The following is a 14,412-nucleotide window of genomic DNA, read 5'->3' as shown; positions in this document are numbered from 1 at the left end:
AAATACGTGTATATCCGCCATTCGGCTAGCTCTTGGCTTTTATAACAAAACTGCTTGTCTTCGTCTTCTTTGACATCTCCTAATAAAGCTTCTTTTGTTGTGGACCCCTGCTAAAGTTTACTATACTGTTTAGTAGACTTCAAAAAGTTTTCATTTACGTATTAAACTGTGTCCAGTGACCTCTATAAGTAATCATGTTGCCGACGACTTCCTATGGAACAATTATAATCATTGCTCTGAAGCTCCGAGTGCTTCTAGTACACCTAACCTTTGCTTTTAGTTGTTTACCGGTCTTTACTGGATAAAAAATCCGGTCCGTTCCGGTTACATAGACCCGACTCTCATGGGAACGGCACCTGCTTTTAACACAGTTCTTCAGATTTAATTCCTAGACTAGAAATTCTATCGACTTCAAGTAAAATAAGGTTAAAGTTGGCTCTTACTCTCTTAAAGTACGAAGCGAGAGCGTTTCTGTTGATCTTTAGGTTAGGGACATATCAATGTATTATATATAGTTAGACAAATATCTGTCGAGAAGACTTAAATGCGTGGAGAAATTAATTTGCTAGGATCTCTGTTGAGAATTTGATGCTTTAGCTTCTCCAACTACTGACTATTGCTCTTCAGTTCAGAACTAAGACAAAAATACACCACTTTAGTAACTTAGCCTTAGAATTTTCAGTGTGTCAAAATATATATAGAGTTCTAGAACCTAGAGCCTAGAGTATAGTATATCCATATTTAATATATAATATTCATTTATTTTCTTTTATACCTAACCTTCAATGTAAAATGCAAAGCAACAACTAAAAACTACTCTCTTTCACCATTTTTTTAGGTTAGATTCATATCCTCGCCAAATAAATGTGAATTCATAAAGTCATCTGTTAACATCATAGATTATATAGCAACGCTTAGTTTTTATATCGATCTTGTGCTTCAACGGTTCGCCTCTCATTTAGAGAACGCCGATATTTTAGAATTCTTCTCAATTATACGTATTATGCGTCTATTTAAATTGACGCGTCATTCGTCCGGCCTTAAAATTCTGATACAAACGTTTCGTGCATCGGCAAAAGAGCTCACGCTGCTGGTGTTTTTCCTCGTATTGGGCATTGTGATTTTCGCAAGCCTAGTTTACTATGCGGAACGTATACAACCGAATCCGCATAATGATTTTAATAGTATCCCGTTGGGTCTATGGTGGGCACTGGTCACGATGACCACCGTCGGTTATGGTGATATGGTGCCGAAGACCTATATTGGCATGTTTGTGGGCGCATTGTGTGCGCTTGCCGGTGTGCTAACGATCGCACTGCCCGTACCCGTCATTGTGAGCAACTTTGCCATGTACTACTCGCATACGCAAGCACGAGCCAAACTGCCGAAGAAACGGAGAAGAGTGCTTCCGGTTGAACAGCCCCGTCCACCAAGGTTGCCAGGTGAGTAATTGCTCTTTTTTTCAATTTTAATTTAATTTTATTATTTATTTTTAAGTATTAAGTTGCGTATTCTTTTTCTTCGTTGAAAGTTGAACGTGTTATTCTCCTAATAATTTTCAATACCCGGTTCCGGTGGCGCATAGTATTGAGTTTTTAGAACTTTTTCACAGTTTCATTTGAAAATATTTCTAATTTATGCTTTCTACCACCAATTTATTAGCATTTACTAACATTCACTGTCTTCCAGGTCAAACGGGCGGCGTTAGCGGTTGCGGTACACCCGGTTCCGGTCCCCATTCCGGGCCAATGGGATCTGGCGGCACCGGTCCGCGGCGCATGAATAACAAAGCGAAGGATTTGGTCAGTCCGAAGTCAGGTAAGTGAACGTTGTTGTGCGCCTAAAAGTCGACTAAGTTTGTGCATTTCCTATTTATTTGCGCTACTCAAACATAAATACCCAAAAATATGCAGTTAAGCAAATTTTCTATATGCGCAACGGCTTCTTTCCATATTTTGTTATGAATAAAAACCAAACAAAAGCAAAAAAAAAAAAAAAATTGCAAACCCAACATGCAAACAACAACACATATACGTGCAATACAATATATAGCATATTGCCATAATAATAAGCAACATTTGTGAGAATTTAGTAGGCATAGACTGGCTTCAAATCGCACCACAGCAGCGGCGTTCTACAGCCTATACAACAAACATACTCGTACTTATAAATATATATATAAATGTAGCTAGTTGGCTAGTCACCAGCATATCACTAACTGAAACATAAACATAAATACTTATATGTATGAATATTTGATGGTAAGCGCGCTAGGCACTACCGTAGGCACTAACTATGTTAACCTGCCCACTTCCAGCTAACCGAAAATTGCAGCTTTTATATGCCAAACCAAGCAGCAAATGTTCCGCACCGCCAAACATAGACGTCTAATCAAAAATTTATACTACAATTTTCACTCTAACAAGCATATGTGGGGGGTCATGCGCCTATGCGTATGCTACGAATTCATACAGAACACATACATGTATATATATTGATATATATAGCAAGCAACAACTCCAATTTGTCGTACCCAAGCAACACAGCAATATCCACCCATCCCCGTCTAGAAAATTTTAAATTACCTGCTGCACGCGTACCTCTAACAGTAAAGAAATTCTCATAAATACATACAAACATCTGCATATTCATATCAGTGTGGCTATATGCCACAAACATCAGCTATTACACGTGTATATGTGGACAGCCATGCGTACTCATATTACCTCTGCCCCTCATACTCATGTGTCTGAAGAGTTCACCTGCGTGGGGACGTCGGCCGGTGCGTTCCGCCCCTCAATCTGTGCGACGAAATTTAATAACAAAATCCGCTATTTAGGTAAATTTAAATAGTCCTACTACTTAGGTGGGCGTCATAGTTGCTTTAAAAGATTAATTCGATTTTTTTTTATTTTCTATATTCTACATGTTTATCCGTAAGTTTGTAAGCTATATACATATCGACTTGAATGTGCGTTTGTGTTAAACGTCTATATCCTATTCATAAGCGTAATAATATGTTAAAAGTGATTTAGTCGACTCGACGCCGAGCTTATACCGGAAAAGTTAGAATGTGGAGCAAAGCATACATTTAGGAGCGCATTTTAATAAGCTTGTGACACAGATTCTGAGTTTTATCAAGTCAATAGGAATTTGCCCAACAGTTCAGTATAATATTCGCCAAAGAACACTTGTACCCGAAAAAAATCTGATAATAGATCCCAAAAAGTATATGATATAAGCGATAAATATTTTACATAATCCTTTTTGGAGCCACTGATTTATATTTAACAACATTTTTATCAAAACCCTTTTCCTTGAGCAACAAGTACGAAAGTAGTGACTCGCTGTGCTCCCTAAATTATGAAGAGGGGCAGTGAATCTGTTAATATTTATTCTAAGTTGAGTTCACGGTGTCTTAATTCAGAGAATGTTCTTAGAAACAGGGAGGAAGTAGATACAGTGGCTGCCCGAAAGTGACTGCACTTCCGGAAACAAAGAAGTTCTGGGAAACGAAATAGCTAATGAGATTGTCAAAAGAATTTACTGAATCAGAACAGGAAATACGGAAGTCACTAAAAACAATATACAATGCAATTTCCGAAAGGGCTGACAGACAGATCAGGGCATGATCATTTATTGGTCTAATGACAGATCACAACCTACTAGCATCATATAAAAGTCGGATAGGCATAAGTAACGATGATATATGCAGAAAGTGCAGGAAGTAAAAGACCGTGAGACAGCTCCAAGATTATTCAAAACTTGGCTTATATTCGGTAGTCGAAAAATTCTTTTCGTATTTTGTCAATAGATATCGTTGCAGTCGTATATCTCTAGTGCTACCAATCACATTTGTCACATAGTGTTGGAAAGGTGAGATAAGCTTCATTTAACCAAAAAAAAAAAATAGATTCGTGGAAGTTGAAAAAAAGTTACAGCTGTTCAAAAATAAGTAAAAATAATGAAGAAATTCGCAATATTTTGAAATTTTTGTATAATGCCACGAAAGCCACCAATAAAATTTGTGAATTTTACGGAGACGATGCGGTATCAGTTCGTGGAGCACAACAATGGTTCGCTCGCTTCCGTTCTGGAAATTTTGATGTGAAAGATGCGAGCTCTTGTCGACCTATCGTTCAAAAAGTCGATGACATAATGGAAAAGATTGACCATGACCGTCACATAAGCAGCCATGACATTGCTAAGAAACTAAACATTCATAATCAAACAGTTTTGAACCATTTAAAAAAGGCCGGCTAGAAAAAGAAGCTCGATGTATGGGTACCACATGAATTGTCTGTGAAAAATTTAATGAACCGAGTTACATCTGCGATTCTTTACCGAAACTAAAGGAAATCGAACCATCTCTGAAGCGAATAGTAACAGGAGACGAAAAATGAATCAAAAACGACAATAATGTGTGAAAAAGATCAAGGTCCATGCGTGGTGAACCTCAACAAATGGTCGCAAAGCCAGGATTGACGCCTCGAAAGGTTATGCTGAGTGTTTGGTGGGATTGGAAAGAAATCATCCACTATAAGCTGCACCAGCATGGTCGAACGATTGATTCTACATTTTACTGTCAACAACTGATGAGATTAAAGCAATCGAATTAAAAAAAAAATGGCCAGAATTGATCAACAGAAATGGCTTCGTCTTCCATCAGAACAAAGCTAGACCACACACATCTTTGATGACTCGGTAAAAACTTTGCTGGAAAGTTTTAATGCATCCACTATATAGCCATGACCTTGCACCATCGGACTACCATTTGTTTCGGTCAATACAGAACTTCCTTAATGCAGTAAAGTTGGCTTCAAGAGAAGCAGTTTTTCGCCGAGAAACCAGAAAAGTTTTACATTGATGGAATAATGTCTCTAGCGGAGAAATGGCAAAAAGTAGTCGCCCAAAATGTCACATATTTGGTTCATTAACGTTCATTATAAATATAAAAAAAAAGTTGAAGTTTGATTAGAAATACGAAAAGAATTTTTCGACTACCCCATATAGAGCAAAATGTTTCAGTAAAGTGTCGAAATTTATTTTTCAGTTTTTTTTTTTTTTTTACAAACCGATATGCGTGATAGGTTGAAGGTTTCGCAGCCAATCTAATGAAAGTTTTGCGTATTGGGAAATGGTTATTTCGACTCCTTATCGAAGTTTCAGGCCTTCTGCTAACCAAATTATTTCCTGGCTTATAAGTTATAACATTTCTCAGGTTATGCGACTCTTTTTAATTGCTCGTTTAATTTCAACAAATATTATATACTCCTTTACTTTATATAATGTATATAAGATATGTTCAATATATATATATAATTATATATGTACGTACGTATGTATTGAATATCCTATATGCTTTACCTGTTAACAACATTATTGTGCATTATTTGTTTTTGTAAATATAGATGAATACTCAACAATGATTGGCAAGCCAAAGGATGGTAAAATGGGTAGGCTGCTTTGAAATAAATAGCGGCGTTGTTCACCACACATAGCGGTGCCACCGACATTAGCCATGCATACAAGCGTCAACACTAACAATCACAAAAACACTGTTGTTGCCAATGTTTCTGAAAATATTGAGTGCAGTGAAAGGCAACAAAGAGTGTGCATAAAGCAAACGACGAAGACGCGAGTAGGAAAAATAACGGAAATGCTTGAGTGTAGGCTTTGAATTTGAGTAGACAAAGCTACTAGCGGCAATACAAAAACATCCATCCAAATGAAAAAATACAACAACAGCAATAATAAATGAAAAACCAACAAACACATATACAGCCAGCTCATTGTAAATAAATCATAAAATGCACAAACGGCGATTTTCACCAACACACACACATACATACATACATATACACAGTAAATGTAATATAAAAAGCGCTATTTGCATGTAGTATACATACATATATAAATACACACATACACATATATAAAATCAGCACACCGCATTATTAAACAGCCTTCCTTAGATAACCTAAAACACCAATAACTCCAAAAGTATATGTATGTATGTAGTCCAACATCGTCTCGAGACTCGAAAAGCCATCACACACACACACACACACAAGCCACTTAACTGTTAACCAGATACATAAGTATAAGTTTGTAAGCAAATTAAAGTGATCCGTAGCGCTTGAACACTGATCAGGCAACAACAATAACGCCATTAATATAATTTACCAAAGAAAAAAGAAGCAAAACAAAAGGCATCCCCGATTCAAATATGGCAACAACATATACAACGCTCGATCATACAAGCACCCCCATCCACCATTGGGCCCCTACCAACAATTTATGCTTTTTGCCGAAACGCTAGCTTCGTCTTGCATCGTACTTTCTTTGCTGTGGTATGTGTAAGTTGCGTTGTGTAGACTTCCGCTTGAGTCCCTCTTTTGCGGGGTGTCTCGAGGCACAACAGCGCTACTTACTTTTATATCGTCGTTTGCTTTTATTTTACGTAATTTGTTATTGTCGTAATGGCGTGTCGGTATGTGTCTGTTATTTTCTTCCTCTTCTTCTTATTCTTCTTCTTCTTCTTCTATTACTACTTCTAAGTTGCATTGTTTGACGCCTGGTGTTCTCATAAATGTCTAGCTACAGTGCCTTTATTCCGTTATGTAATATGTAATTACGAGGTATTGCTCTCGAAATTTCTTCCTTGAGGCGGAGGATATTACTGTTTAAAAAGAAAATAGATGTGTTTCTTCGAAATATGAGAATATCTTATTTTAATTAAATTATTTCATTACGATAACTTTTCTTCAGGATTAGAGGCTCTCAAAAATCGGTAGGGTGACCCTAATTTTGGATTTTTTTTGCTGAGTCGAAGTTTTATGATTTAAAAATAATCAAAACTAATGTATTCGACATGCGACTTGTCGAGAAAATCATATTATTTATTATAAGGGTGCTCCATTTTTTTATTTATTTTTGTTTAACGGCGTTTAAGAAAATAGCTACGGTTCTTCGAAATATGAAAATATCTTAGAATAGTTAAATTTTCTCATTATGATACATTTTTTTCAGGATTAGAGGCTCTCAAAATTCCGATTTTTTTTTTTATTTTTTTACTGAATTTTAAACGTTGTTTTACAGCTTAGAAATAATCAAAACTATTGTATTCGAAATGGGATTTGTCGAGAAAATCATATTATTTCTTATTAGGGTGGTCCATTTTTTTAGTTTTTTTATCGGTTTACATACTATGAAATTTTCATACTTCTTTTATAGACATAAAATATTTTATCTATATTATCTACTTCTTTTCGTTTTTGATTTTTATATATCAGTAGGGTGGCTCTATTATCGAAAAATAGTTCACTAAATTCTTACTCTTTAAATTATATTCACAACAGGGTGTGCCGAATTCGGATTGGTTAAGAAAGTCATGTTATTTACATTAGGGTGGTACATTTTTTATATAAATTTTTATTTTAAGGGCGTTTACTTATGGCTAATAATCCGGGTCCGCTCACGTTACGTAGACCTGACTTTCGTGGGAACGTACTTTCTACTAGAGTGGTGAAATATTTTATATATTAAAGTAAAAGCTTTAATTTTTTGTTTCAAACTTGCTTCAAAATTGCCAAATTTGTTAAATTTCGCACGAATAATTTCTAAGATTTTGAAAATGTGGAATTTCCTGAGGAATAAAGTTTTATAAAGGAATAACTATCATACAAGCTGTCACAGTAAACACATTTCTTTGAAAGTTTTGTTCAAAATTGCCAAATTTGTTAAATTTCGCACGAATAATTTCTAAGATTTTGAAAATGTGGAATTTCTGAGGAATAAAGTTTTATAAAGGAATAACTATCATACATGCTGTCACAGTAAACACATGTCTTTGAAAGTTTTGTTCTAAAAAAAGTGGATGCTAATTTTTTTATGAATAGCATAGAAATTTTGTTTTTGAAAAAATATTTTTTCCATGAAAATGTCGACCATCCTAAAGTATTCCACATCAAAAACTTCCTAATTATTTTATAAAAATAGATTTTTTAGAAAAAGTTATAAATTTTCTAAAAAAATTATGGACAACGTTAATTAATTTATGCGTCGCAAAATTATTAAACTACTAATTTTTTTTTTGAAAAAAAAATATTTTTTCCATGAAAATGTCGACCATCCTAAAGTATTCCTTATCAAATAACTTCCTAATTATTTTATGAAATTTAATTTTTTTTGGAAAAGTTATAAATTTTCTAAAATATTATGGACCACCCTAATTAATTTATGCGTCACAAAATTCTTAATATAAAAACTTTATTTTTGAAAAACAAAAAAAAAGACCCACGAAAATGTGGACCACCTTAAAGTATTCCTCATCAAATAACTTCCTTAAACCAGAAATTTCCAATTGGTTTTTTCTCTAGTTTTTCTTTGAACAATACTTAATTTCGTTTGATTTCAACCAGGTAACCGACTACTTTTCATATTTTTCCAACTTTTATATCTTTCAGATATGGCCTTCAGTTTCGACTAACTATTTGTACATGTTGTTGTAATACCCGATAACGTAACCTCAATTCTCAAATACAAATCAAACAAACAAATCGTGTGCAAAAATTGAATTGCACTACAAAACACTATCATGATTTTAATTTCCATAAATACCGTTAAATTGTAAATTTACCAATTGTGAAACAAAACACCAACAAAATGCGAAAATATCACCAACAAATTGAAACGAAACGAAATGAAACAAAATGCGAAACAAAAAATCAAAAAACGAAATTAAGTCAAAACGAAAAGAAAGGTATCACAAAAATGCATAACTGCGGATTCTGGGCGGGTGTGTTCATCTACCTAAATGTACATTTTTCCTCATTTATTTACTTGTAACAAATTTTATATATTCTTTCCTCCAGACATTTACCAAATAGTGCAATTATTTGTATATGTAAATATACACGAGTATTGAACCCGATTTTTACGCTGCTCCCAAATAGCACCATCCTTTAGAATAGAAACATTTTAGTATAGGTGTGAATAGCCTGATGACATTAGTGTATCACTTGAATCCTCTCTCCTCCATTTTTTTAATATAAACTATATATTAATCTATTTTAAAAAGAAAAAATACTAATTGGCGTCTCTAATTATTTAGACAGTGCTGTATATGTATGTATATGTTTTAAGCTGACTTTAAATCGAAATTTGGTTTTTTTATTAAACTATTTTATATAATGCATGTTAACGATATTACAAATCTGTAAATATTATGTACAATAGATAATAATATTTTTGATTGAGTGAAAATTGCTTTCAGGCCTTTTTTTGTTAGAAAAATCTCTCCCGATTTTTACTTTTCACTTCAGACTACACTAGAAACTCTCAGTACCAAATATTCAGACCTTCATTGCTTTCATTGTCCATTTTTATGTTTTGTTTTCGATATACGAGATAATGCAAATTTGCAATTTTAATTCAGAAAACCCGAGGATTTTTCTCGTAGAAGAAGAAATTGTTTGCAGTGGTGATCACAGAAGGCTTTCAGACTTTTCTTTTAATCTGAGATCGTTAGGTTTTACAAATTTATCTGAATTTTTGGAGAGTGCTCCATAGACCCAAATTGATTTTTAGATAAGTTGGGACATTAATTAATTAAAGAAAGCTTCTTCTCCGCGTACATATCTCCGAGAGATATGGTAGATGGGGTGGAGTCGCTGTAGAAGAGGCGCAGTGAGCTTTTTGACGGATGGATCGAAGCTCATGAGGCAGTTTGGAGAGGTGACTTCTATAGAAAGCTCTCAATCAAGTCTTGTTTCACACCGCCAGACCACTGTAGAGTCTTTTAAGCAGAAGTGGTGATCGCTGCCAGGTAGCAACAGATGTACTTTCTTTTAGGAAGGTATCCATCCATTCCGATAGAGAGCTGCTATACAGGCCTTGATGTAACTGACAGAGATCTCAAAGCTAGACGTCTGGTCACAGCGGAATCGTCGGAAATTGTAAGGCCGATGAGCATACAAGAAAATGAACCCATACTCAAGTTCCATAAGGATGAGAACGAGCAGATCTTCATGCACTCGGGCGCTGGATCTATTATGGGCTTCGAGCGAGCTCAACAAGCGTTGGTTGCGAAAGCCTTCTAGCCCAGAGTCTAACGCAAAAAGTCCATGAAACCACTAGCGCTTAGCAAAGTTCACATGACCGCAATGATAGGAGTTCTAACTACTTAGGCACTCTCCTATTGGCACTCATACGATGATGCTAAAGATTTTGGAGGACGCAATTTGTCAAAGTTTCATTGAGGAAGCTGATCTGAACATTTGCCAGACAAAGGTTGAAGCATCTTGGCTGCAATACTTTCTACGGACCCGGGGAAATGGCTGGAGTAGATATTAACCGGGTCAATAAATCAATAAAATTATGGCAGGCTCTAGCCGATTTGTAGAAATGCGACGATCTTCTTGTTCCATACTTTGCAGTTCTGGGCATCACAATGGTCAAACTTTTCCAGCAGCCCAAGTGAGATTATTCGTGACTTCACGAGAAATCAGCTTATGTACCTTACCTGATATAACCTTACCCATCCATCAGATAATTGTCAGATAAACAATTTGAAAATGGTACTCATTTGAAAAGTCCGCTCAGCAACATTTTGCGGCTTAATCATAAAGAGAGGTCTATTTTACTTCAGTCAGTACTAGAAGCGAGCTTTCCAAACTACATAATATCTATATTAGGTACAAAAGAGCACTCATTTAAGCTCGTGAAATAACTGCAGTCTTATAAAGAGAGAAAAAACGGTAGTATAGTTCAGTGTTGCCACACTTTAAGATATTTTTTTTAAGGTGTGGTTGAGTTTAGAGAACTTGAAGCTGAACCGATTTGAAAGTTTTTTAAAATTTACAGTGATGTACTAAGAATGTTTGAAAAAAGTTTGAGGGTTGCCACCTATTTAATTTTTTTTTTAAATCAATATGGGTATCAAACTAAACAGTTTTAAGATGTCTTACAGTTTAAAATATTTTTGAGAAGGGTTGCCACTTATTTGATATTTTTAAAATGCAATATGGGTATCAAAGTAAACAGTGTTAAGAAGGCTTACAGTTTAAAATATTTTTGAGAAGGGTTGCCATATCTGTATTTATTTTCAAGTGAATTGATGGAGGGAAATAACTTCGTAGGGCTCTAAAGTTAAATTTTCATTTAAAAAAACGAACATTTGAAACAATATAACTGTTACTTTTATTAGCAGAACTGTAACTGAGGGAGTCACAAACAAAACGACGCTTGAAAAGTTTTTTTTATATTATTTATATTTGATTTTATTATTTCTAAAAAATATTGTTTTTCTTACTGAAAAGCACAGTCACTCAATAAAAAATATTTTTAAGCTCATCTGCTTTGTATATAATAAATTGAAAATTATGCCTGCCTTGCTTATGTAAACGCTTTAAGAAATAAAAACACATTTGAAAATAAATTTTTGCATGCTTTTACACCTATTTACTTCAGTAGCATTTTCACTCGATTATTTAGTTATAAAAAAGTAGCAGAAACAATTGAATTTAGCGGAGTTACTTAGAATTACCGAATTTTTCTACAATCTGGCACCGCTTGGTCTCTAACAACTTGCAGCTTAGCTCATTAGAATTTACTTGCATCGATTGCACCGGTTACAGTTACTTGAAACTAGCTTTAAATTTTTATTAGAAAACATTGCTTCGTAAATTTATATATTTTATTAATACAAATAAACGTTTTTTTCTTTCTCTCTGCAACTTGCACTTTGTTGGCGCATAACTAAACAGGTCCTATCGGCGCCAGCATTGTGGCGATGAGTCCGCGCACTATGTTGGACTTGAATCCGGCATTGGCGATGAGCAAACCGACTTTCGAATCAAAAGGTCCACCAATCACCAGCAAGGATATCAAGGATACGGCAAACATACGCAATCCACTGGATGGCGGTGGCAAGAAGAACTTTTTATAGATGTAGTATTTGTATAAAAAGTAGTGAAGAAATCAATGAAAACAAAACACTAACCAAGAATTGAAAAAAATAGTAAATAAAAATTATTATGAAAAATTATATACGAAAGTCAAGTGAACATACGAAACTGTTTGAGAGTGAGAAGCAAAAGAAAAAACGACGCAAAAAGGTAGTAGAAAGGGTAACAAAAAATGTAGTAGAAAAGGAAGGGGAAAAGGTTGTGGCGAAATTAGGAAAAAAGTAGTAGAAAGTGTGTCAGAAAAGGGAGTAAAAAAGGTAGTAGCTTAGCATAAAAGCGGCAGAGCGTGAATTGTACCAAACCAAAATGCATTTTAACTAATTGAATAATTAATTTATATACTACTTAGCTAAAAAAATAAATAACAATGTATGAAAAGAATTGAATTGAAACCTCCGCACAACGCGGGAAGCCTACTAGTTATTTCTAATATACATGCATACATACATATATACATTAAATAGCAAATTCTAATAGCCTACATATTTCTAACCAACTGCATAAATACATATTAACCTACAGCCAGCATAACTTATACTACTACATACATACTATGGATTTACCTAACATATTACCTACTACTTAACTAAAACATACACATACCAACAAAAAATACATACCTGCATACATACTTATAACCTAAACGAAACCAAAATAACGCTTTTATGCCAAAAAATTATGATTGAAGAGAAGAGTTAGAAATGTTGCTAAATACCGCTACTTTATGAAAACAAAGTAAATATATGAAAAAGTACTAAAAATTTCAACGCTCAACTCAAAGCTTCAAAAAACGCAGTTTACAAAGAAATCTATGTTTAATCGGTGCAACGGTATATAATTATGAAAATTCCAAGTAATTAGAAACAGAAAATATTATATTTATGTTAAAAATAGTAATTTTGGGAAACGAAGCGAAATAGGGTGTCACAAAATGAAAATAAAGCGTGTTGCGTTAGTTTTTTTTTCAAGTCAGTGATTTTTACATTATTCTAAATAATTTTTAACTAAACTTGCTGACACAAAAAAGGTAGTAGAAAAAGGTAGCAAAAAAAGTAGTAGAAAACGTTAGTATGAAAAGTTTGCAGAAATAAAAGTATTAGTTTTCTGAATCTATTTAAATGTTTGTGTAAATTTTAGTTCTATTCTCTTATATTTATTTTGAATATGTTTATTTTTTTACTAGTGTTATTATTATTTTTTATTTTTAATATTGTACTTCCAAAAACTCAACTGACATATCAGCCGCCAATTGATTTATATATAATATATACCTATGCCTTCTAGATAGCTTAATATATGTATATTTTTTGTCAGAATTTATTATTTTTAGAGTTTTAATTAAATATTCTTCGCCAGTATTCTAAAACCTTAGTCTTATACGAATCTAAGTAAATATTACATATCCAAGTTTCCTGATTCGTTTAAACGTATATGCGTACCTAAATACTTACATACATATATCAAGTGGTAACCAATCGAATTGTAAACACTTTTTCTTTTAACTAAGTCTAAATTAGTGAGCGACTTTTAGAAAAGAATAAAATGTTAGCGTTTTTTTATGCAAGAACTAAATGAAAAATTATAGTAAATTTATAAATAAAAGAAGTTTAGAAAACAAGTACAATAATAATAAAATAAAAAAAATTTGTTTTTCTTTAAATCTTTTTTTATATATATGTATATATTTTCAAATATAAAAAAATAAGTTTTTTTTTTTAATTGTGACAGTAAGAGTAAAAAATAATTTTTTTTTTCTGAAAAATAGTTTTTTTTTTATTTAAACACAATCTTTTTAATTTGAGAAAATTTTATAAAAAGTGTGAAAAATAATTCTTTAAAATAAAGTCAAATATAAAATTTGTTTTTCTTTGAGAAATAAATAAAAATACTTTTTTTTGCAATTTAATAAATAAAAGATTTGTAATTTTTATGTTTTTTAACTTAAGTCAGTTAAAAAACTAAATCTCCCCTTTTTTGAGTTGTGAGCTTCAAAAAGTTTTATTTATTTTGTAAATAAAATGGTTTTTATTCTTTTTTTAACCAAGCAGCTTAAAATATACATTTTTTTTCTTCTAAAAGCTTCAAAACGATTTTGCAAAAATATGAAAAATCAATAATTTCTATACATTAAATTAAATATTATTTTCTGGGAAAATTAAAATAATATAAAAAATTTGTTATTTTTTTTTAATCAAGACAGCTTAAAAAAATAAAAATATTAATTTTTAGTTTCAAGACTTCTAAAAGTTTTCTTAATTTCGTATTTTTTAATACTAAAACACATTTGAAAAAAAAATAGTAATTTCTTCAGATGAATTGAAAAGTAACATTTGGAATAGCTATAAAAAAAAATTAAATAATTTTTTATGAAAAGTAAATATTTTTATTTCTTATTAATGTTTTCTATTATTTTTATTTTTTTTATTTTTTTTTATTTTTTTTC

The 14,412-nt window shown here is 32.7% G+C and overlaps 1 protein-coding gene across 6 annotated transcripts in view; it reads left to right on the top strand.

Annotated features, from left to right (window-relative positions):
• Positions 1-13,960, top strand: part of LOC126753954 (potassium voltage-gated channel protein Shaw) — a 31,255-nt gene extending 17,295 nt beyond the window's left edge. For 2 of the 6 annotated variants that reach the window (XM_050465741.1, XM_050465742.1), the window contains exons 6-8: positions 839-1,442; positions 1,690-1,818; positions 11,769-13,960. In XM_050465741.1, the coding sequence (XP_050321698.1) occupies positions 839-1,442; positions 1,690-1,818; positions 11,769-11,950 (915 nt within the window). In that variant the 3' untranslated portion in view covers positions 11,951-13,960. Of the gene's footprint in view, positions 1-838; positions 1,443-1,689; positions 1,819-5,411; positions 6,354-8,468; positions 8,801-11,768 lie in introns of all 6 variants that reach the window. The other 4 variants (XR_007666232.1, XR_007666231.1, XR_007666230.1 and 1 more) reach the window with 4 other exon arrangements.
• Positions 13,961-14,412: the final 452 nt, after the last annotated feature.

Source organism: Bactrocera neohumeralis, chromosome 3 (genome assembly GCF_024586455.1).
Source record: "Bactrocera neohumeralis isolate Rockhampton chromosome 3, APGP_CSIRO_Bneo_wtdbg2-racon-allhic-juicebox.fasta_v2, whole genome shotgun sequence".
Taxonomy (NCBI): Eukaryota; Metazoa; Arthropoda; class Insecta; order Diptera; family Tephritidae; genus Bactrocera; species Bactrocera neohumeralis.
Note: the sequence above shows the minus strand (reverse complement) of the source record. Positions and strands in the feature narration are given on the sequence as shown.